The sequence below is a fragment of the Ammodytes marinus genome (assembly GCF_949987685.1).
Source record: "Ammodytes marinus genome assembly, chromosome: 4".
NCBI classification, from domain to species: Eukaryota; Metazoa; Chordata; class Actinopteri; order Uranoscopiformes; family Ammodytidae; genus Ammodytes; species Ammodytes marinus.
Genome location: NC_137233.1, coordinates 30,168,602 through 30,192,148, shown reverse-complemented (window position 1 = coordinate 30,192,148; position 23,547 = coordinate 30,168,602). Strand labels below are relative to the sequence as shown.

The 23,547-nt window shown below is 38.9% G+C and overlaps 1 protein-coding gene across 15 annotated transcripts; it reads right to left on the bottom strand.

Annotated features, from left to right (window-relative positions):
* Positions 1-20,833, bottom strand: znf740a (zinc finger protein 740a). Of its 15 annotated transcripts, none has more exons than XM_080026439.1 (21): positions 20,420-20,832; positions 17,531-17,693; positions 17,158-17,340; positions 16,434-16,580; positions 15,162-15,282; positions 14,810-14,893; positions 12,794-12,877; positions 11,831-11,914; positions 11,284-11,367; positions 10,760-10,843; positions 10,318-10,401; positions 9,619-9,702; positions 7,776-7,859; positions 7,356-7,439; positions 6,930-7,013; positions 6,409-6,492; positions 5,625-5,708; positions 5,080-5,163; positions 4,171-4,254; positions 3,605-3,723; positions 1-3,403 (listed from the first exon to the last, which is right to left on the bottom strand). In XM_080026439.1, the coding sequence occupies exons 2-21, from the start codon at positions 17,573-17,575 to the stop codon at positions 3,230-3,232; spliced, it is 1,965 nt and encodes a 654-aa protein (XP_079882565.1). In that variant the 5' UTR covers positions 17,576-17,693; positions 20,420-20,832; the 3' UTR covers positions 1-3,229. The 15 variants fall into 15 exon arrangements, with proteins under 15 accessions (XP_079882565.1, XP_079882572.1, XP_079882576.1 ...); XM_080026446.1 differs by having other exon boundaries at positions 16,464-16,580; positions 20,420-20,818; XM_080026450.1 differs by lacking the exon at positions 5,080-5,163.
* Between the last annotated feature and the right edge of the window lie 2,714 nt (positions 20,834-23,547).

Below are 23,547 nucleotides of genomic sequence, written 5' to 3'. Positions count from 1 at the left end.
TGAACATAGGAGAAGTCCTTTACAAATTATTTTATTTCAGCATAATAGTAAGAAGCCTCTCCTCTGATTTTAATATACTTGAAACTAATTGGATCACAAGGGTACATATTAGTTAGCCCAGTTTACAATAATCATTGTAACATCTTTTTAGGAAGTTATTCTTATGCACTCATTTTCCTACACAAAATAATCAATATCAAGATCCTATCTTAACTGAGGACCATAACTCTGCATGCAAGACTAATAAAGAAAACAACTAATCTGTGATAGCTAATGTTATGCTGTTGTTCATCTAATACCATTATTCAATATAATTTACTACAAATACCAGGGACTTCGTATAAGAAAAGAAACATTTTTCTTGTGGAAGCCTACTGCCTCTAATGTCAAAAATTAGCGAACGTTCGGGGCTCTCGACTGTACTGATCCAAAATTGTTCCGTCCACCTTTCTGTGTCAAGTTGAGGAGAAATGTAGGCTTTTGTCTAAAACCTAAAAATCTAACACAGTCTTAAGGAAAAAAAAATATCCATCTCTTTTTTGTCTTTTTTTTCCTTTCACTCCAGTGTTTACAATTTCATCAGAATAAAAAAAAAAGGTCCTTGAAAACAATCATCAAAATGTGATGAAACCCTCGGATCCGTCTGAAAAATGAAAACTCAATCTTATAAACAAATGATCTGACACTCAAGGATTCTATTGCATTTTAACAATGAGATTGATAATACTAAAAGAAACAAAAAACAAAACAAAAAAATGACAAAAAGGGTATTAACAAGTGACGTCAACTATATACTGTATTGCCTTTTAGTATGTGCTCGTGCCAGCAGTATCCCTTCAAACAAGATTTGGAATAGTGTTTTCCAGAGCAAAACGAATGCATTTCTCAAACTTGGCCACTTCGCTGACACAGGGTTTCGACCGTCTCTCGTCAAAGTCACTTCAATCCGAATCCCCATCTCTGTACACACTTGAACCGTAACACGACTTCTGCCTTGATATCAAATGGACCATTTAAGAGAAATCTTCCCAAATAACACTTTTGGCAAAAAAAAATGTCACTTAACTCATTAAAACCACCGGCTTATTTGTATCAAACACAAACATATGAACCAGATAATGCACTCACGGAGTCATTCTCCACATGTAGTCTGAAGCTTAATTCTGGACCTTTAAATAATAACAATTAGAAGAATTAAGAAATCGTTCTCCGCTCAGTGCCATCCAACTGAGACCGTCGTCCCCTTGAAACCACCCTCCATGGTTTCAGCCATCTTGCTTGTGGCACCGAAGCACAGCTGTGATGTTCTGATATGTACTTGTATGTTCGGCCTGGCAGTCTAATCGTTTCTGTGTTAACCGGACACATCACCAGCTGACCAGCCACAGAAAAGGATCAAGTTTGAGAAATGTTTCAACAGGCAGCAAAGGGCCCCCCGCCCCCGATCAACCGGCTCTTTTGCTTTCCGACAGTCAAAAGACTTCCACACAGTACGATCAAAGGTAAAATTAAATTGTTTGTTACAATGTCATTTAGTACGACCAATGATTATTTGTGTATCCGCACTTACTTAAGGCTAAACCCAATGACATGACAGACATCCATTGTTACACTCCAACCACATAATATTTGGATAAAAAAAAGGCAATTGTTAGTGGGCAGTCGAGTCAAGCGAGTGAGTGGGGACTCTTTCGCTCCGGCCAAAGCGACTGCAGTGGGAAACAATTTAGCACTACTGACTTCTCACGAGGACTGTCAAACTCTTAGGGCGGCTCTCCCCTTAAAGAGTACATAACTGTTACTATGTTATACGTAACAACGACCCAAAATATGTATCATCACCAAAAGACAACCTCTCTCGACAGGAGGACACATTAGTCTGTTTTAGCGCCACTGAAGCCGTCAACATTCAGTAACAATGACAGCTTTAGGATAATAAAAAAACAACTAAAACATACCATGATGGTGAAAGGCTGTCTCGTCTTAGTAAATACATCTGATTCGCGATAGGAAACAGTAGAGAAAAAGGCAAATGAAAAAAAGAAAGAAAGAAAGAAAAGAAACAACACTAAGGCCACAAGATTTTGTATACCCTCGCTAATCTCACAATGTGAGAGTCTGTACAAACAACATAATGGGATTTGATGTGGCCAACCTGCACTATTTTACACCAGGATGTATGGACCGAGAAAGGAGAGGCTCTTTTCTGCTGTGTACATACTGTGTATATCGACGGCTGATCGTACATTAGCGTGACTCTCCTCAACCGAGTCTGCAGTATGTCTCACGCGGTGAAGAATGCGAGATACACAGAAGATGCTCTTGTGACTCAACACTTCACATATGACACAAGGTCATTCAGCTGCAGGTTGATGCCCACCCCCCCCTAATCCACTTCTTGTAAATCCTGGTTTACAGTCATGATCATGGTTTGATATTACTTATTTTTTCCCCTCAATAAAAACTTAATTACTTAGGATTTGACCGCATTTGAACAAATCTCTCATTTTCTAGTTCTCTTTGGCCCATTTTGAAAAGAAAAAAACAATGACCACTTTAGTACAAAAACAAAATAATAAAACATTTCTATTTACACAAAATGACCACTGAAACTGTACCTTCTATTTTGATGAAGCCAGGGAAATCATGTTGTCCCAAATGTTATTGAGACAAGCGATGTCTTCATGTTAATAGCTAGCGTTTCCCTTGCTTTACCAGAAATCAATGTTCAGTTTGACTAATTTTGACCCAAGTGACGATCCTTTAGAAACAAAATGGACCACATGAGAACAATTAGAAAGACGCTCAAATGCTTTTCCTCACCACTTCATCTCATGTTGTTGCTAATACGGCAGGATAAACAATCCCCCCTGCCCTTCCCGAGTACCACCAAATGCAGATATATTTCAACAACAATAAAAAGTTTTTTTTTTGCGTCACAAAAATCAAATAGATTAAGTACAAAACAGGACCACTGTTCATCACAGAAAAGTCTCGTCTTTAAAAATAAAAATGGGGCCAAGAAAAGGAAAACACAGTAAAAAGTCAACAAAACAAAAACACAAAAATGTCCCTCTGTCAATAGTAATCCCAAGACTGGAGCTGCAAGATCAGCCTGTGCTATGAGTGTGGCGTCACCATAGCACAGAGCTGAGAAGAAGAAGAAGAAAACCCTGTGGCTCGCTCATCCCGTCTCCGGTGGTGTTGTGGATGTAGGGAGGGTGGAATGTCAGACCGCCAGCCGGCCTGGAGGTGGATGCAGGGGACTCCAGGTCGGGGGCTGGGGTTGGGGTTCTTGGGAGTACGGGCGTGGGTCACAGCATGGCTGGTTCTCTACCTTGGCCACACCGCGACCCTGGCACAATCGCCGATGCCTCAACAGCCGGTCTGTCCGTGAAAAGTTCTTAAAGAGAAAAAATTAAAAAAAAATTGGACATGGTTAATGATACAAGCAAATGTGGAGCTAAACATTTTAAAACGTCATAAACGTAAAGACCGTGAAACATCCAAAAAGTATTTTAATATCCAAATGCAATTAAACAATACATGAATGCCTTAAGTATTACATTGGGGGTATCTTTGCTTTGTTAACATTGGAGCATACCTGCTGGCACCGTTCACACTGGTAAGGCTTCTCCCCACTATGGACACGCTTGTGTCTCTCAAGGTGGTAGCGCTGGATAAACCTCATATCACACATGTCACAAGCAAATGGCTTCTCTCCTAAAAAAGCACACAAATACACAGTCAATGCATCAGTTTTGGCGTCTTGTATCAACAAACTGGCTGCAATTTTCACTTGCTAATCTTAATTTTGCAAACTATCTTTCCAACTCTTAAATAAAAGTTGGAAAGAAAAAAATGGCCCTATCAGTAAATTTCAACAGTGTAGTTTCAGCATCTGAAAAATGTATGTTCTAAAAAAATAAAAAAAGGCCTCGTCATCAACTCATTATGTGTAGATCAGAGTGGAATTTCTTGTTTTTTTTTCGTGGCCCAGATCTACGCAGCATTGTGGCCCAACAAAACGGGGGCAAGTATTTTGAGGCTGGTTCAACATCCCATCAAATGACTTGACAATCCAAACTCGAGTTTGTTGTGAGCACATTCCATTGCGAGTGCCAGAGCCTTCTTTTCTCAGTGATAAGGGTACGGTAAAGGAACGCATACCCGTATGAGTGAGGCTGTGTCTCTCCAGGTGGTTACGCTGAATAAACCTCATGTCACACATGGAACAAGCATACGGCTTCACCCCTATACACACACACACACACACACACACAGAGCAATATATTAGCCCTGCCACCCACAAGTACAAGAAATACAACTGTCAAGCTCAAGCTATAGCACTAGGACTAAAACACTGGCACAGATAAGAGCTCATCATTTCTCAGTATGTAATGTGCATTATCCTTTCCTAGAAATGTTCAGACATGCAAATAAGACTAATAAGCTAAACTGTGTATCAATTAATGTCAGGTTTTAACTTATTATGGAGCTTAATGTTTCTGGTTTCAAAAGCAAAAACACCAATATCTGAAATATGCACTGTGCAATAAATATTTATATCACTGTCTGAATAAACATGTGTAACATCCTACACTGGACACAGTAACAAGACTTGTTTTAGCATCCTATAAGCTTCCGTCTATCATGCCTACAATAAAAAACAGAACGATATTAACACATAATTGTAAAAGTCTTTGGGATTGAATTTGTTATTACTAAAGAAAGTTGCAACAAGATTTGATTTCCCTCAGAATGCTAAAGAAGCATTAAGGCACTGTTAGATTTGGATTTATACTTGACAATTGGTCTCAATGTTTTCAAATGCTATTGTAAATTCAACATGAAGATAGTTCAATAGGTCAAAGTTTCCTGTATGGGTTATAGACATTTTTGACGAAGAGTAATTACTAGTAATTCAAATGTCTCGCTAACAACGCCTCACCAGAGCAACTACAAAAAAAACACATATGTTCTGGCTATTATTGTAACCGCAAATCCCTCATGTTAGCACAATAAAGCGTAAACGGTGATCTTTTGTTATGTGAGAAGGGCAGGTGAACGGACCCATACCCGTATGAGTGAGGCTGTGTCTCGCCAGGTGGTAACGCTGAACAAACCTCATGTCACACATGGTGCAAGCAAAAGGTTTCACACCTGAATGCAGAGCATCAATACATTATTTTCACGACATGATTTCAGTGTCACAATCCATCAATCAGTTATGTACACTCTCAACAGCTTTTTCACAATTGATGGGTTGTTAACCACTTTTCACTTGCTAAGGGAAATTTTCCTAACAAAATGGATGCAAAGTGTTTGTTTTTTTTCTTCTCCAAATCAGTTTACGTCTAACTGTGTTGATCCAATTTCAGATCCACAAATGAACACATCACATGAGCTGATGATGTCACAGTCCTGTAGTCATTTATATGTAAAGATTTTCTTTAATGTTGCATTTACAAAACAGAATGCAGGATAGCCTTGATCAAGTAAAACTGTATAACTAGTTTATTTTACAGGACGATAACAATTGCCTCAGATAGCTGACCCAGTATCTAACATAATGTAAATGCAGTCTGATCTCAGTGACATGGGTAAGGTGGGCGGACGCATACCCATATGAGTGAGGCTGTGTCTCGCCAGGTGGTAGCGCTGAAAAAACCTCTTGTCACACATGGTGCAAGCATAAGGTTTCACACCTAAATGCAAAGTAGCAATATTATATTACTTTGCCTCAATTTCCATTCTTTACAAATAAAACACCTAAGCTATTGGTTATTAACCACACATTTGCCAACTCATGCAAAAAACAAAAATGATATGTCAAATGTTTCCTTCATGTAACACTACACAAGAACCTGCTTTAGCTGTATCACCAATCAAAATGATATGCCATAATAAATGTTAGGATTACAATTAAAGTCGAGTGCAGAGCAATCAATGCCTTTACTTTTGTGTACCTCTTGTACGATATAAATAATGCTTGTATTTAAACCAAGAGTTCACAATGTGAAAACATAACACCAACATAGATTTATGTAACTGAGGTATCACCGCTAGTAATTCGGCTAAGAAAAAATGGCTAATCAAGTGAATTTTTTAGAAAATAAATGTAATGAAAAGTATTAATTTAGTTTATATCCATTTTTTCAATGTGCTAAATGTTCTAGAGTGAATCATTCATTTTTGTGATCGCCTAAACCTATGCAGAGTAAATGGTTTCCGAAATGTAGAGCAATGACTTGGCTTGGGAGTTTTTGCACGCAGATACTAATTTGGCTATCTGAAAAACAAGACATCTGTGTTCAAACTGTTTGCGCTACCTATAAAAAAAGCACAATTAAGACAATGTTGTAATGGCCTACAAAATGTGAAGAGGGCAGGTGCACTGACGCATACCCGTATGAGTGAGGCTGTGTCTCGCCAGGTGGTAACGCTGAAAAAACCTCATGTCACACATGGTACAAGCAAAAGGTTTCACACCTAAACGCAGAGCATTATGGTATTATTTTCACACTTTGAATTCGTCTGTGTTCACAAACCATCAATAAGCAATTTATTTCAATGACGTCATCAGAATTGATGGGGTTGTTAACCACTTATTTTTTTTTCCAATTGTTTTGAATAATTTTTTTTTAAACTCATTATGGATTCAAAATGGTTTGTCTTGTAATCCAATGAAGAATACCTCAAACTGCAAACCAATTCTCAAATCCACAACTTAACACATCACATGAGCTGATGATGTTGCAGCCCTGTACATCTTCACACATAAACCTGGCTATTGATGTCGCATTTTAAAACACATAATGTAGTTTAATACATAGTACTGATTACTATCAAGATGGCTGTTCCAGTATCTAACATAATGTAAATGCAGTCTGATCTCAGTGACATGGGTAAGGTGGGCGGACGCATACCCATATGAGTGAGGCTGTGTCTCGCCAGGTGGTAGCGCTGAAAAAACCTCTTGTCACACATGGTGCAAGCATAAGGTTTCACACCTAAATGCAAAGTAGCAATATTATATTACTTTGCCTCAATTGCCATTTTCTATTTATTTATATCTAAGCTATTGGTTATTAACCACACAATTGCCAATTCATGCAAAAACAATTTGAAATATTTCATAATGATGTAGCCCATAACAGACATAAAAATAAATACAAAATTATGATTTAAGGTTATCCTGCTCAACTGCTAATGGCTAACATCAACAGACTAGAGAATCCTAGTTAAAATGACATACTTCATATTGGCTTATATGTCTGAAGTGTCTAACAGAATTAAATGTGCACACTGGTTTCCAACACTGAATGTCATGGGCACGGTGCACGGACCCATACCCGTATGAGTGAGGCTGTGTCTCGCCAGGTGGTAACGCTGAAAAAACTTCATGTCACACATGTTGCAAGCGTAAGGTTTCACACCTAAACGCAGAGCATGAAGATAATTATTTGGCGCGTCTCGGCCACCAAGGGAAAATAAATAAGCTGCACTCGCTAAAATAAATTGATATTGGTGGTTAATAACCAATGTCATACCCTAAAATGACATGATGTAATAAGATGCTTTTGAATTACAATATACTCAGGGGGGTGGGAGCTAAAAGCCACTTACACCACAGAACACATGAGATGATGTCATCTATTTGATATTACACTGCAATAGATTGTGTATAAATACAGGTGTTTAAGACTAGATCAAGCATACAGATGTAGCAGCATCCTAAGCTTGTGACTGGGTTAAGATTGGCTGACGCATACCCATATGAGTGAGGCTGTGTCTCGCCAGGTGGTAGCGCTGAAAAAACCTCTTGTCACACATGGTGCAAGCGTACGGCTTCACCCCTACACACACAAAGTTTCAACTTTTAGCATAAGAACAAGTCAACTGCCAAAAATGATCCGACGGTAAACTTTACTAATCGCTTAGTAAAGTTTCTGTTGCACCTATCAGCGCTTTGTCGACACGGGAAATGCCAGCACGCTTTAGAAATTGGTCGTTCAAATTGGAATAATATTTTCAGACGTGATGCAAGTCAAACCGCAACTTTAAAAAAAAAAAGGGGCCAACGTTTGAATTAGAGACATTTTTAAATAATGAAAATGTGCTTTGTAGCAACCAAAAATAACTTATCTTCAAACCTATGAAAAAAGAAAAAACTACCGCATGACCAGACATTGAATTGAGGCAAAACCAAGGTTTTTAGTGGGCTAATCTAACTAGCACAGTAGTATGTTTTCCACAGTATGCCAATGGGTGCTTGTATTCCTATAATTTCAACAGACGATACAGATTTTCGGATAGGGATTTTCGGAATAGATTTATAAATACTAGAATTTTTGTAACGCTGATCATAGAGCTTTGACAATTTTAGGCAGTTGGTAAAACAACTATGCACAACACATGGACAGTTAGTAGAGCAACATCTGTGATTTCACTTTTTTTTTTAAAACCATTCATAGTAATGGAAACTGCTGGCAGCCATCATACAGAACATAGCATGTGATTTTAGTACAGATGAACCATTAAGTCTGCTCTCCTTTGAAATGTAATATCTATATTGTAAAAGACGACTGACAGAATAAAGAATAGCCTTACACAAATCTGTTTTCAAATATGACTACCTAATTATTCATAACAGGAGGATAATGTTATTTCCTCACCATTACTTTGCATTTGAAATGACACAATGATTAAACTGTCAGCTACATTTACTATTTGACTATTCACTATGAATTCTAGCCTTAATAAAAATAAATAAAAAACTGAGATCCAAAACGGGTGTGGGATCCTTACCAGGCTACATTACCAACATGTATGTATACTCATTGATTCAGGATTTGATTTATTTCCCCCAGCTTTCAGGACTCAGGTTTACCTGGAAAGCTATTTATAATTGAGCTAAATCTAGTTTTTCTTCATCTTTATTTGTGCAAATGCACAAATCTAGAATTGATCAGCTGGAGGAGGTCACACACCTTTAGCTGCTTTATGGATAATGCCTTCCTCGGCACAAATATTTAGTTCTTGCATTATTAAAATTCCGTGCTTCAATTATTTTTAGACAAAATCCCCAAGCAGCTTTAATGTGCATTAATAATGTGACACTTTCATACATGGGAAAAGAAGGCTCAAACGGCCTGTGAAATATTTTCATATGATCTTCTAAGACATTCCATGTATTCATGAAAATATGTTTTTTTTTGTTCTTTTTTGAATCATGTCACCAAAAAAGATTGATTTATGTTTGTGTTACCAAACACATTTAAAAGAGTCATTCAATATGTTAAGCCCGTTTCGTAAGAAAGATTCTTTATTATTAATCCTGAGCCAATTTAAATACAAAAATACTGAAGAAACTATCTGAAAAGATGCTGAACACGAGAGTTGTCTGTATCGGGTCATGTCATTTCATATACAAAGTATTGACTTTGCAACTGCGTATGAAGCTTCTTGTGGATGCTACATGCACTTCTCAACAATGTCACAGAAAGCAAATGCACACTTGAGTTTGAAGCAGCCATGTGAACATTAATGTGTAGCGCATGCATAGCCAAAGACAAGGGAAAGAGACGGCCAAGGTTAAAACAAATGAAGACATACCTGTATGAGTGAGACTGTGTCTCTCCAGTTGGTATCGTTGTATAAATCTCATGTCGCACATGGTACAAGCATACGGCTTCACTCCTAAATAGAGCACAAGAAGATTAGACGCATTTCAACGCACAGATAAAAGTAAATATATCGCTTTCAGGTTGTTTGTTATGCATGCCTTTTCGCTGACATAATTCTGTTATAGACATTACACAAGAAAGAATTCTGCAGGCTTCAAGAGTTTAGGTGCAGCATCACTTAAGGACAATCAGGTGATGGTGGTGAAAAACCCTTGTTGATTTAATGGCTAGGCTTCTTGCATTTGCCTGCTGGAATCTTGCGAAATGTGGCCTCTTTGCAACTGGACATTTTAAACTTTTGATGACTGCATTTGAAATTCTTTTTAGTGTAATGTTCCTCACAAAAATATGTAATACAGAATACAACAACACACATGCAATAGTACCATTACATTGTTATGTTAATCTCAAAATAGGGTAACTGACAGAGTGTGTCACTTTTTCAGTGGACAGTTTTCCAACAAAGCCTAAACGTTTTGTTAAACAACTTTTAGAAGGGGATATGAAGTTACCAACAGTGGCATGATTATGTTATTGTATATAAAAAAAGGGACTTGAAAAAAATCATTTGTAGGTTGTTTATATGAAAAGTTTTATAGGGAAAGGAGAACAATTAATTCAAGCATACCAGTATGAGTGAGGCTGTGTCTTGCCAAATGGTAACGCTGGAAGAACCTCATGTCACACATGGAGCAAGCGTATGGCTTCACCCCTAAATGCACACATTACCAAACTTTAGAAAGGTGTTCTGATGAACTTTGTATACATGTCATTTTTACATACAGTAATCAATGTTATGTCATTACAAGGTCTCAAAGATTTCCACAAGCAACTAATCCCTATACATTCAATGTAAAATGTAAACCCTGAGAGCAGTTAGCAAATACAATACAACATAAATATTTATATGTAATGGTGCTTAAACTTTGACCTTTGATAATCAAGAATATGGATTGAGTAGTACAAATTACAATGTTCCTAGTGTCAAAGTACCCTATCTGAAAGGCGGTGCCTACATACAAGGGCAAACCCTGATACTGTCAAGTGAGAGGGATAAGTAAAACTTATACCCGTATGGGTGAGAGTGTGTCTTGCCAGGTGGTATCTCTGGAAAAATCTCATGTCACACATGGAGCAAGCATATGGCTTCACCCCTGCACACACAGAGCAAAATAGTTTGAACACAATGAACTGAACAGGACACACTCGCATATATTATGTATCCAGACATGCCAAAATCAGTGGCACCATTGTGTTATAGTAGTAAATGCATTTCGCTAACATTTTCTAGTCTGCCATGTGTGGAAAAGGGACTTCAATAAAAGTGTTGTTTCTTGCGGAACTCTGCAGATTTTCAATGCCAACATGCACTGCATGGATGTCAAAGTTAACTTTACAGGCACTGCAGGCAGTACCAATGGTGGTGCTGTAACTTGGGAAATGCTGTCCAAAATAGTGCCGTAAAGGCAAAAACTCCAAACAGTTAAATGTGGTTGATGCTTATGAATGTTTTAAAAACCAGAAAAGTAATTCTATAAACAACAGTAAACTTGATAAGTGGGCTCTAATGAAGCAAAGAAGGGTGAACCCATACCCGTGTGAGTGAGGCTGTGTCTTGCCAAGTGGTAGCGTTGGAAAAATCTCATGTCACACATGGAACAAGCGTATGGCTTCACCCCTACACACATAAAAAGTATATAAATATGAGCTAGACAAACAACCAGCCAGAGAAACAAAAGCTTGTTATACAGAATACTGTTATGTGTATCGCAACCACGGATGGGTAATCTCAGTAAAACAATTACAAAATAAATCTATTTGAAGAAATTAGGAGTAACGAAGAAGTAATTGCGAAGAAAAAAGTAGAACATTCAGCGGGGGGGGGAGCTGAACATGTCTACATTCAGATGCCCCCACTATGTTAGAATGTATTTACATCTAGAGCTAAAAAATGTATGTTTCATTTTCTACCATCCTAAAAACATGTCTGGATACATCTCATTGTTTCTGAATATGTATCTATTGGTAGCTGGTAGGCACTTATATAACACAACTGTAACTCTCCGTGTACACTCTGCTATGGGTTGAAAGACACTTAAAAAACACCAGGACCTAATGATCTAGGGTAAGCAGGCGCATACCAGTATGGGTGAGGCTGTGTCTCGCCAGATGGTAACGTTGGAAGAACCTCATGTCACACATGGAGCAAGCGTACGGCTTCACCCCTACATACACAAAGTTTTAACATATTAGCTAAAACGCTCCTCGAGCATCAAAAGCAAAGCATCATTCACAGGCATTAAATCACTGGGGCCTGGCAGACATCACACATTCCAATCACGCTCCTTGTAAAAGGGGTGATTTGTTTAACTTTGAATTATAGTTTAAGTGTCTTCTGGAATAGGGGAGTGTTCATTTAAAATAAGCTGGAGTACATCATGAGACAAAAGCAGCAACAGGATTTAAGCCAGCACGTTTAAAACGACACATACACGTCAGCAGTAAGAAAGCAAAAAAAAAAAAAAAAAAAAAAACAGCTAAGATGGCGATATCATTGGCCAGTTGAAGCAGAACCGATAGCACACTTCTCCACTGTTCACTAGAACCATTAATAAGGAATGTAATCTCCCGTTTATATATGAACAGATACACAAAATGTGTAGGAGATGCACTACTATGTACAGAAGGTATGAGAGCCAATAGCTAGCTTGATCTTAATAAAGCACCAGAAACAATATCCTCTGAGAAAAAAAAATTATCTATGAGAATAAAAAATAAAGAGGAAAATATTAAGCCAGAGTAAATGATGTTGAGCAGCAATTGTATAAAAAGGGATAAAACATGTTGATTGGCCCACAGGAGTAATTGAATTTCACATCAGGTTTTAAATTAGAATAGCCCCTAGAACTATTAAAATCAACTATTTATTCGACTGCTAATTTGAAACATCCAATTGAACACCTAATAGGGTCAGTGATCAGTCCGATGTGTATATGCTGTACTGGTGAATCTTTACAAGATTTCGTTTTCAAGCTTCATTGAATAAAACAAATTGGTATGGACAGTTTCTTAACTTGAACTGGGTACGGTAAATGGACGCATACCCGTATGAGTGAGTCTGTGTCTCTCCAGGTGGTAACGCTGGAAAAACCTCATGTCACACATGGAACAAGCGTACGGCTTCACCCCTACACACACAGAGCATAACATTATTAGCTATCCAGTCTAGGCGGAAATGTGGAGGAGAAAAAAAAAATCATATAATCTCTTATGTGGAATACAGAAAGAACAGATAGTGTTGCCACAAAGTGCAAGTGCTTATTCAAGCTACTGGGGTACTGGAATATAATAATATATACTTTACACAGACATGTATAAGCCTTGGGTCAATAAATTTGGTCAACATTTGTCTACTATTGATGCATTTCTTTTGGTGGTTACTGTGGCAGTAAGTCACTGACTTGGAAAAACAATTAGGTTGGAAGTTGACTTACCCACAGCATACTTCTTAAACAATGAAAAACAAAGAATTGTGTGAAAGGGTGCAACACAATTGTTGACACTATGCAAATGTTTTAACGTATGTCCTCAATGTTCATTTTGTGTATACAATTAAGAACATAAGTCTCCTTTGATGTCCATGCAATTATTTTCAATGAAAAAGTAATAATTACATATTACATTAAAAAAATTATTAAAATACAACAAACAAATCTGGCATGGTTTTCTGCAGCCTATGCATGGAGGCTTTCACATACACTGGGGTCCCCAAGTTTGAGTCCACTTTCAAGCCCACTATCAAAAAGTCTTGTTTACAGAAATGTTTCTTCGTCAACGTTTAGTAACACAATTAACTGATAACGTAAGTTTTTTTTATCAATTGTTTCAAGAATATCTCATTTAGTACTACTGACATTTATTTCTAGATCTTAAAAATGCCACAAAAACTTAAACATTCAAATAATAGCACAATTATTCTTGAATGCATAGTTAGAATTGGTTTGGTCTTTCAAGCGAGAATGGCGCACATTTAATACTGAATTAAAATGGCCACTGCTAATGGTCCTTCCTGGTCTTTTAGAAATCGTTTCAGGAAACTGATATTGTGAAGCCAACTGGTTCATTTTAAAAGAGCAAGAAAGTTTCCCAGCGCAAATCTGCAGTTTAACAGAAAGAAACAACCCTTCTGAAGTCAAACATTCCAAACCGAGCCATGGCAGAATGCCTTAACAGTAGGGTTTGTCTAATGCTCAGAAAGTGTGGGTGGTGAGATGTGGTCTGTTGAATGTGTGCCCACAACCAGCTGTGATATAGCTTTGCCCAATAGTGCATTGTGAAGTGTTACACTGCAAGGTGTTTACAGAGCACGCAGCAACTGATAGACGGCAGAGAACAAAGGATTATTAGTCTGGGTGTCGCTAATCTTTAGAGTGACCACACCCTGTGAAGACCAGTGTATCAAGCTGACATATTTACAGGACTCAACAGCATTAACATGAACACCAGAAATTCAATTTAACTAAATGAACCTCCTATTTGACTCATGTCAACCATTTAGCAACAACGCAAGTCAAACAATTGTCTAAATAAGTTGTTTTTTAAAAGACAAATCAAAGTTGGAATTTGTAGAAAGAGTTCATGAGAGTCACAAGAGAGGCTAACTTCTCCTTCCACAAGCAACCGAGCTCAGCCCTATTTCACAATAGAGAAAAGAAGGGCCTCCAACATTCCATGTATTCTCTAAATAATAATGTGAATTATCAAATCATGCAAACATTTCAACAACTGATGTCAGTCAAATGTCATTATAAAAAGACAAATAATGAACATCGATAAAAAAAAAAAAATTACATCATAAAAGTTGAAACAACAGTTTTCAATAGTGGACTCGGGACCATTGGACCGCACTGTATTACATTGCCTTCTGTTCATTTGTCCTGGTGTTTGGGGGACTAATATGTATGAGACAATTACTTTGCTTTAGATTTTGGGGGGTGGCTTTGTTGGAAATTACTGTCCACAGACAAAATGAACCATGAGCATCTGTCCATTGATTCAAGTGACAAGACTACAGACGTAGTCCGATTTATGCAATATGGGTACGGTTAAAGGACGCATACCCGTGTGAATGAGGCTGTGTCTCTCCAGGTGGTAACGCTGAATAAACCTCATGTCACAAACGGCACAAGCATACGGCTTCTCCCCTAAACCGAAGAGCACCAGTTTTAGTTCAAGTCCCCACAGATACCACCAATTAGCTGTGAGGCAAAAGCTATTACCAAACAAGGTTTTTTTTTTTTTTTTTTTTTAAAGCAGGCCATTACAAAACCTTACAGTTGCTGTACACTCCTAGATTTAGTCTAACTTAACCTTTCAGGACCTTGTTCAACAAATGATTCATTTATAAATCAGGCATTAACAGCTGTTCTGGCTTATCTGTAAACTTTGAGTTGTTCCCAGCACGACCCATACCTGTGTGGATGAGGATATGTCTCTTCAGGTGGTATCCGCTCCTAAATGCTCCGTAACAGTGATCACAAATAAAGTTTTTCTGCACTTTGGATGATGGACCGTTCTCATCGCCACCTGTTCCCTGATGAGGACAATACAGAAGAAGTGTTCAACATTTGTTTTCAAATGCCAGCTCAACAGTGCACTGATAATGTAAACTAAAGAGATGCACACGCAACTACAAAAGCAATGGCACACACAATTTGATAAACACACCCACCCACAATTGCTGAGGAAAATCTAGAATTCCTGTTAAATTTCAGTAAATGTTAAAGGCATATAATTGAGCAAACATAATCATAAATGTTCAACCCCTGAGCTAGTCAGTTCATCAGTATGTCACTTTTACAACAGTTAACATGCTGAAAAATGTCTATCTGTTGATGTTGTACACCCGTTCATGTTGCAACTTTTTATATATATATTTATGTTAACCATTCATAACTTACATCTGTACATATTGCGTGTACATGTTTTTATTTTACATTATTCTATTCCCTGTAAAAGCATTATATCCCATGTACAGTATCGTATTTGGTTTGCATTTCATTTTACATTCTACTTTATATGGTACACCTTATCTGTACACTTACATTTTTTGTCTTTACACTATCTTTGCAGTTCATTTATGTCGCAGGTGGCCCTCTTTACTTATGTTTCTCTTATACAGTTTCTTCTTTTTAAATTGCATTGTTGAAGGGAGCCAACGACTACTGCTGTAATTGTTGTGTATGCTTGTTTTGCGAATCTCTTGAATCCTCACATACATTTTACTACTTTATCTTTTCTAAAAAAAATAAAACCTGCGTTAACTTTGGTATGAACACGCAAGAGCGGACAGTTGTTTTTTTTTTTACTATATGTGATTAACATCTGAATCGCAAAACACCCCACAATCCCTCCCAATGGCCTAATGCCCTCATGTTACTGCTCCCCCCGTTATGCACACAACTGCAGTTATTGTGCTCCCGCTCCACTCTGCTCCCCTCCCCCTCCTTCCTCTCTAGAGATCCTCCACCCCCTCCACATCTTCCCTCAACCCCCTCCCCCTCCCCCCTTCCCCCACACAAACAAAAAGTGCACACATGAAAGCTCTTGGTCGGGCGCTCTTGAGCAAAGTTAAGTGCTCTTACAAATAGCATGTGGCAGCAACTAGCGACAATCTCGTAATAAGGGAAAAAATGAGCATGCACAGCAGAGACCGGTGCCTATTTAGCGACCACAGCCACTGACCTTCCCTCCCCTTCCCTCTTGTTCTCTCACTTTACAGGGCGTAACTGATTTCCTGTTCTTTTTTTTCTGCTGCATGTCTTCGTTGGCCCTCATATCCTTCTCGTCCAGCAGGCGGGGAGCTTGGAAATCACCTTCCTTCCGGATAAGCTACACACCAAGAAAAAAAAAAGAGTAAATTATTTCCTATTTTCAGATAACTTTCAAAAACAGAATATCCGAGCATGACCTACATCTATGATGAATGTGAATGTCTAGTGTTTATGTTATTGTAACTGCTAGCTGAAGAATCCAGCTTAAAAGAGTGTGTGTTGGTAAATGTTGCATCTAATTTGAGTAAAAAGCTATACAATTTGAATAATCTCTGATGGAGGAAGAATATCATCCATATACAGTGCAGGTAAATGCAAGGTTTCTTCATCTGAAAGAAATGTAACAAATATGTATCCTTGCATATTATTTATTGCTTATGTAAACATGTTTTTTCATATCCTTAAAAACATGTATGACATGGACAATGGAATATGACACTCATATTCTATTTTATAAAGATAATGTTCTACTAAAATGTGGGAGTTGTTTTAAAGAAAGTAAATCATCACGAGTACATTCAGAGAGAAAATCCTCCCACGCTGAAATGTTCAATTTCATGAAGGCAACGGGTTTACACCCGTCACAACAATAAACATCATATAACAAGAGTCCCATTTCCCATGTGGGTGCTAACCAGGGGTGGACAGCTCATTCCAGATGGGAGGATCATGTGGCCCTGGGGAACACGGTCAGGTCCTTCCCTCTGCTGTGGTCCATGGCCAAGGGGAGCCATCATTTTCTTGGGTGGAGCAGACATGGAGCTGGCCTGCATCAAAGCCATGCTGGAGAGAACCGCTTCACAGCCAAGCAGCCCTGCCTGCAAAGAAAGAGAATGAAAGCAACATGTTAATAATAACTAAATCCAACGGTCTGCAATTTAAAATGATCTGCATCTTAGACAATACTGCCATTCACACAGCTAGTGGTCAATGACAACATCCTGAGTGACACAAGACTGCAAGTAAGAGTGATTTGTAAACTACTTTGGTTTTTTTCTCAAAACAAACCCATTTCATATGGTCGCGGACTGAGCTGCTGGGCAGATGTGACATTGCTGTGGTGTATGTGAGCGCAGGGACAGGGGTGGGGACAAGGTCATCCAGAGATCCGTCAGTCAGGATGGTCAGGCTGGTGGGAAGCCACACCCACCTCACTCATCTAGCATTAAAACTGAGGAAGAGGAGGATGTGGATGAAACAGACAAACATTACATTACAACAGCAGCCCTGGCTGTCGTTATCGTTACATATTCTAGTTTTTTTTACTGTAGTGAGGATGGTAATTTTTCACAATGACATTTAAACATCACAAAACATAAACAGACACAAACATTCCTCCTTAGTACAAACAACGAGGTGACTAGATTTTGCTTTGTTTTTGTTCATAGAAATTAGCAGTAGTATACTTAATACAAAAGCTGACCATAAAGAGCATCTACTAGCAGTGGCAAATATTTGATTATTTTTGCCTTGTACCCACATTTTGTCTGTTTTGGAGCTGTCCTAGTCAACCAAAGTAAGGAACTGATGGACTTCCACAATGATTTGCCTCTGAATACATACATGACCAAATACTGCCCTTAACCAAACTGTGCTTTTAAACTACAACTGAACATCCTACATATTTAGCCACTAGGCGACACAAACGAAAAACTTCATAAATTAAAACACCCCTTTCTGCAGCAAGGGTATGTTTAGTATTTTCGGGCCTTTTTTGGTTTAAAAATACAAGATTATTTTTTTACCGTTCGTAAATTGAAAGATTTGCATTTTAATCGATGTATGGATGCCTAAGCCTCAACAGATTTGAGGGCCTTATGACACCTGCTGGGTACATCAAAAAACATCCACCCTTACACTGTGCTACACCTAATTCTTCATGGTGTATGAAAAACCTCATTTTCAACCAGTGATAACATTACATTATACTGCCATCAGTGATGACTACTGTTTTTCTCAGCTCACAGATAGTGGTATATCTGGTACAGTATTGAGAAAATAAAAATAAAAAATAAACTACACTTCCGATGAGGAATGAATAACCATTGACGAAAAAGATGGAAGCACAATCAAACTTTGCTTTCAGAAATAGATAGGTGGAATTACCAAGCACATACCAAGCACATTCCTTTTTTGGAATCAGAAACAGTAAAACACTAATCATTTAAGGTCATTTTTTCCCTTCCCCTCACACCATTTAATCACTATTTGATGCCCCATTAATTACCTAGCTACCTGCCTACCTCTCAAGCCAAGTTTCTTTACGGGTTTGCGAAGCAGTTAACTGCAAGCTGACAATCTAACCCCAGAGCACACCTGGACGTACAAGAAGTATTCTCAGTTCATTTGTACTCTAAACAGCCTTCAAGTTTTGTCACAACTGACATTTTAAACCAGCATTTTGTATGACATGAGGGAAAACAAGTTGAAACGTGAAGACATCAGGCGACTGCACTGAAATTTGGGAAGAGGAAAGAATGTAGATGGGAAATCTCTACAGCGGAATGCAACAAACAGAGTAATGTAATTTGAGTATTAATTCATTATTACACAACTAGTATGATTTTGAATCTAAGATGCTGTAGGGCAAATATTCAACTAATGCATTTAAAATTGTGATCCACATTACGCATCATGTGTAGATTATTTTACATATTAAATCAAATATAGGACTCGTGTGAATCAAAATCCTTTTACTACAATGCACATTGATGATGAAAAGGTCTCCCTAAACTTAATATGGGCCTACAAACAATCACACCACAAATCATTAATCATAATGCGTTTGTTTAACTAAGCAGAGACAACTGTCTTGGGTATGTATGTAGACCTACAATAGCTATTAGTAAGTGTGGTTGTGATTCTACATTTATTGTTGTGAAAAGGAATAACTGGGCTGTAAAATCTCTATATTTATATATTATTTATTTCAAGTAAGTACACCTGTGGGGACGCACCATGCCAGTCTTCTACATTAAATTTTACTTTTTGCATGAAGGCAATGTTTTTTCACCTATATGTAAGGAGGAGGCCCTGAATTTACTCAGAGACACATTGCTCTGTCTGGATGGCTTTTCCATGTTTACCTTTAAGTTTTGACTTTGTTTGCTCTCTCCTAACTGAGGTCAGTTTAACGATACACGTGTGGGCCGCCGTCAAGGTTTTCTGCTGCCAGATTGAGTTAGAGATCGGTAGAGATAGTCCTAAACGATGGACGATGAATGCTCTCGCCATTAGCGCTGGTTAGCCTGCTAACGTTGCTAGGAAAATAGATTAGCGTAGCGCTAACAGTGGCTAACGCCGTTTAAAAACCGTCGTCGTATTAAGATGTATTCAGCTGTCGATGTGAGAGTTGCCAGCAGTGGAATAATCCCAGCATTACTGTAGCTTTGAAAATAAATGTCATTATTTTCTTGCACTGGCTGAGCTGGCCTACGCACTACCATCAAACCTAACGATGTGATGTTGAACAAGCTAACACCAGCTAGCTGCTCGGTGGCGCCCTCGCCCACTAAAACGTTAGAAACCCAACATTTTCTTTTTGCCCACCAGGCCATCTTCTTCATTAGATAGCTTAATATGAGTACATATCTTGCAGAGTGGACCAACTCATATGTTCACTATGATAAGTCTAAAAAGACATGGCCTCAATTGGTCCAAGACGAGATTGAGCGATAAAGACCTCTGTGATGGCCGTCGCTGCGAAAGCCTCCCCCTCCCGAAGATGAAGCTAGCATTTGCGAGCGAGCTAGCAGCGGCTAACGCTGACGTTGAAAATATTAAGCAAATCCCTTTTCTGTCTTTTCCGAGCATGGATACTTCAATATGAAACAACACACCACTGATTGCACAGTCAAAATCCACCGAGAAACGTTGGGAAATTAGATTTGTATCTACCTTTTAGCTCCGCTCGGCCGACGTTTTCAGCAGCGTCTAGTTTACAAACACAGGAAACGCCACAGGATGTGACCCACTCCCCCACACAGCAGCGACGAGAAAAGGCTCATCTTCTTCTGCCAGCTCCCCGGGAAACACTCAACGCTGCGTGAAAGTGCCAGCAAAATATGTCTGCTAATCCATATTTGATACCATTGTTTAGATGTTCCAGCTCACCTAACGCTATATATCTTGTTGCTGTTGTGCTGCTGGCCTCTCGCTTTGTTGCTGGTCAGACGACGACTGAAAAGACGCAGATGAAAAGGAAGGAGTGGGCACTTAAGCAACAGAAAACAGGGATGTGGAGATAAATCGGGGTAGTTTTAGTGGCTCAATCCACTGTCCCACGTTTGCCCTGTTTGGCTGAAGCGACCGTCGGATCGAACAAAACATCTAAATTGCTAAACTTCAATCTGATTTATTGGCACCCCTGAATTTTTTAATCTCACATGTTTATTAATACCTTGAGATAGCTCCTCCCAAGCTGCCGATTAATGGCGTCATCGCCAATGTGCATGTTGACTTCTTCAGTGTATTTACTCTGACTGAAATTGCCTTTTTAGTGTGTTGGCTACAGCTGGTTTCCATGTTTACACACAATAACATACATTTTCTGTCTTATTTGATTGTCACAGTGGAACATAGGCAGCTTAAACTATACGTTGTTTCACCATTGTCCACGAAATAGTCTGACTGTCAGACATAGCCTTACATTTTGGACTCATAAAACCTTTATGAGACTTAATACTGTGCATTTCAAGATAGGGTTTTAATGATTTTGCTTGGTGGCAGTCAGACAAAACACATTGCTAGTTGTCTTATTCCCTTTTCAAAAATTAGGAAAGATGTAATGTCCTGAACATTAAACTGCAAAAAGAAAAAAAAGGCTGCTGTTCAATGAGAGAATAATTCATTTCTAACTAGAATTTAGTCTATTTTAAATCTAGTAAATGTAAATGCAAAGAAATGAAAATCAATGTAAAAAAAAATCAACTGATAGGTCAACATGTCGTCATCATCATCTTCAACCGCTTATCCACAGTCGGGTTGCAGGGCAGCAGCTCAAGCAGCGGACCCCATAACTTCTCTTTTCCAGGCAACGTCAACCAGCTCTGATTGGGGGATCCCGAGGTGTTCCCAGGCCGGTTTCAGATATCATCTCTCTAACTAGCCCTGGGTCTTCCCCAAGGCCTCCTTCCAGCTGGACGCTCCTGAAACACCTCCCAACTGGCTCCTTTCAACGCAAAGGAGTAGCGGTCCCGGCCCGAGTTCCTCACGAATGACTGAGCTTCTCACCCTATCTCTAAGGGAGACGCCAGCCAACTTCCTGAGAAAACCCATTTTGGACGCTTGTACCCGCATCTCGTTCTTTCGGGCATTACCCAGCCTTCATGGCCATATTGAGGGTGGGAACGAAGATCAACAGGTAGATCGAAAGCTTTGCCTTCCGACTTAGCTATCTTTTCATCACAAAGGTGCAGTAAAGCAAGTGCAAAACCGCCCTTTTGCTCCGATTCTCCGGCCAATCTCACTCTCCATTGTAGCCTCACTCGCAAACAAGACCCCAAGGTATTGCACTTCTTCACTTGGGGTAAGGACTCATTCTGATCCTCATCCAAGCTGCTTCACATTCTGCTGCGAAGCGATCCAGTGAGAGCTGAAGGTCACAGGCCGATGATGCCATCAGGACCACATCATCAACAAAAAGTGTTAGTCGGAATCAGGAGTTTTTCAAAGTTCTCCTTTTCACCTTACTCAGTTGAGGTCAACAGCGTCCCATCCTTACTTAATGCTTCCTCGTTTCCTCCTTCTGAGGTGAGACGGTCTTTCAGAAACACTTTGGTACAGATTGAAAGTCCATCTCCATGGCTTCTCTGAACTTCTCCCAAACCCGCTGCATTGCCTCTGACACGGCAGAGGCTACAGTCCTTTTGGGCCTGTTGGTGCCTTGCAACTGCCTCTGCAGTCCCCCGGGATCATATGTTGTTTTTAAATGAACAGCTTTACATTAGGTGACCAAATGGCCCTTTTCTCAAAGTTCAGGTTTTTAGGATGAATCCTTCCTTATAGGTTATTAAAGAGAGACGTGACGCACATTGGCACATTTTTATTTACAAAGCCTTCCTCGTTATTTAACAGAAATGCTGCAAATTTCAGATGGGCTTTATCAGACTCTGCTCCACTGATGCTTATACTTTATGTCCCACAAGCCCAGTCTGAGCTGGGAGACAGATTTTAGCTTCAGTGCCCCCGATTCCTGGAACAACTTACAGCAAAAAATTAAACTAAATAACTTCATATCCTTTAACCAATTTAAACAAACTATCTTAAATCTGCCAAACTCTATACTCTATAACTCTATACCTGTAACTGTTTGGATATTGTACTTTCACCCATTTCATTTTAATTGCTGCCACTCTTCACCACTGTGTAAATGTTTTAATTGTTTTTTCTCTTCACCTGTTGTTGTGTATTTGATGTATTTGCATTGAATATTTTGTATGTATTGTTGTTTTTCCTTTGAATTTGTTTTGAACTCGACGTCATTGTAAATAAAGGTCACCCCTCAATTGGTCTCTTGAGGATAAATAAAAGTTAAATGAAAATGAAATGAGGTTATTAATTGGACGGAGCATAAGTGTGCTCCTTTGGATGGCTGGGAGATAACAGTGACACCTTGAACTCAGAGAACAATTCATTCCTGAGCCACTCTCTCCCTGACTTCTTGGCCCCAGCAGGTTGATAATTCCAATTCACTGTGACAGCCTTAAGGCTAAAATATACAGCTCCTTGCTCAGAGTCTCCTGAATGCTCTCCAGCACTGGAGGCAAATATTGCCTACTGCCAAGATCCAATGCACCATACACAGTAACAACCTGTTTCCCCCCATTTACAATTATTTGTGCAAAATCTCACAATGCCTATACCCAGGGGGCAAAACACCCTTCTTTTGACATATTGAGACTCATATTGTAGTCAATACAGCACAATGTGAAAGCTGCTAGCCCACATGAATAAAGTGTAGGCTATTATGAGTAGGCTATTATTTATAGTATTGTTGTAGTCTTTAATACTTTAAATAGTATTTT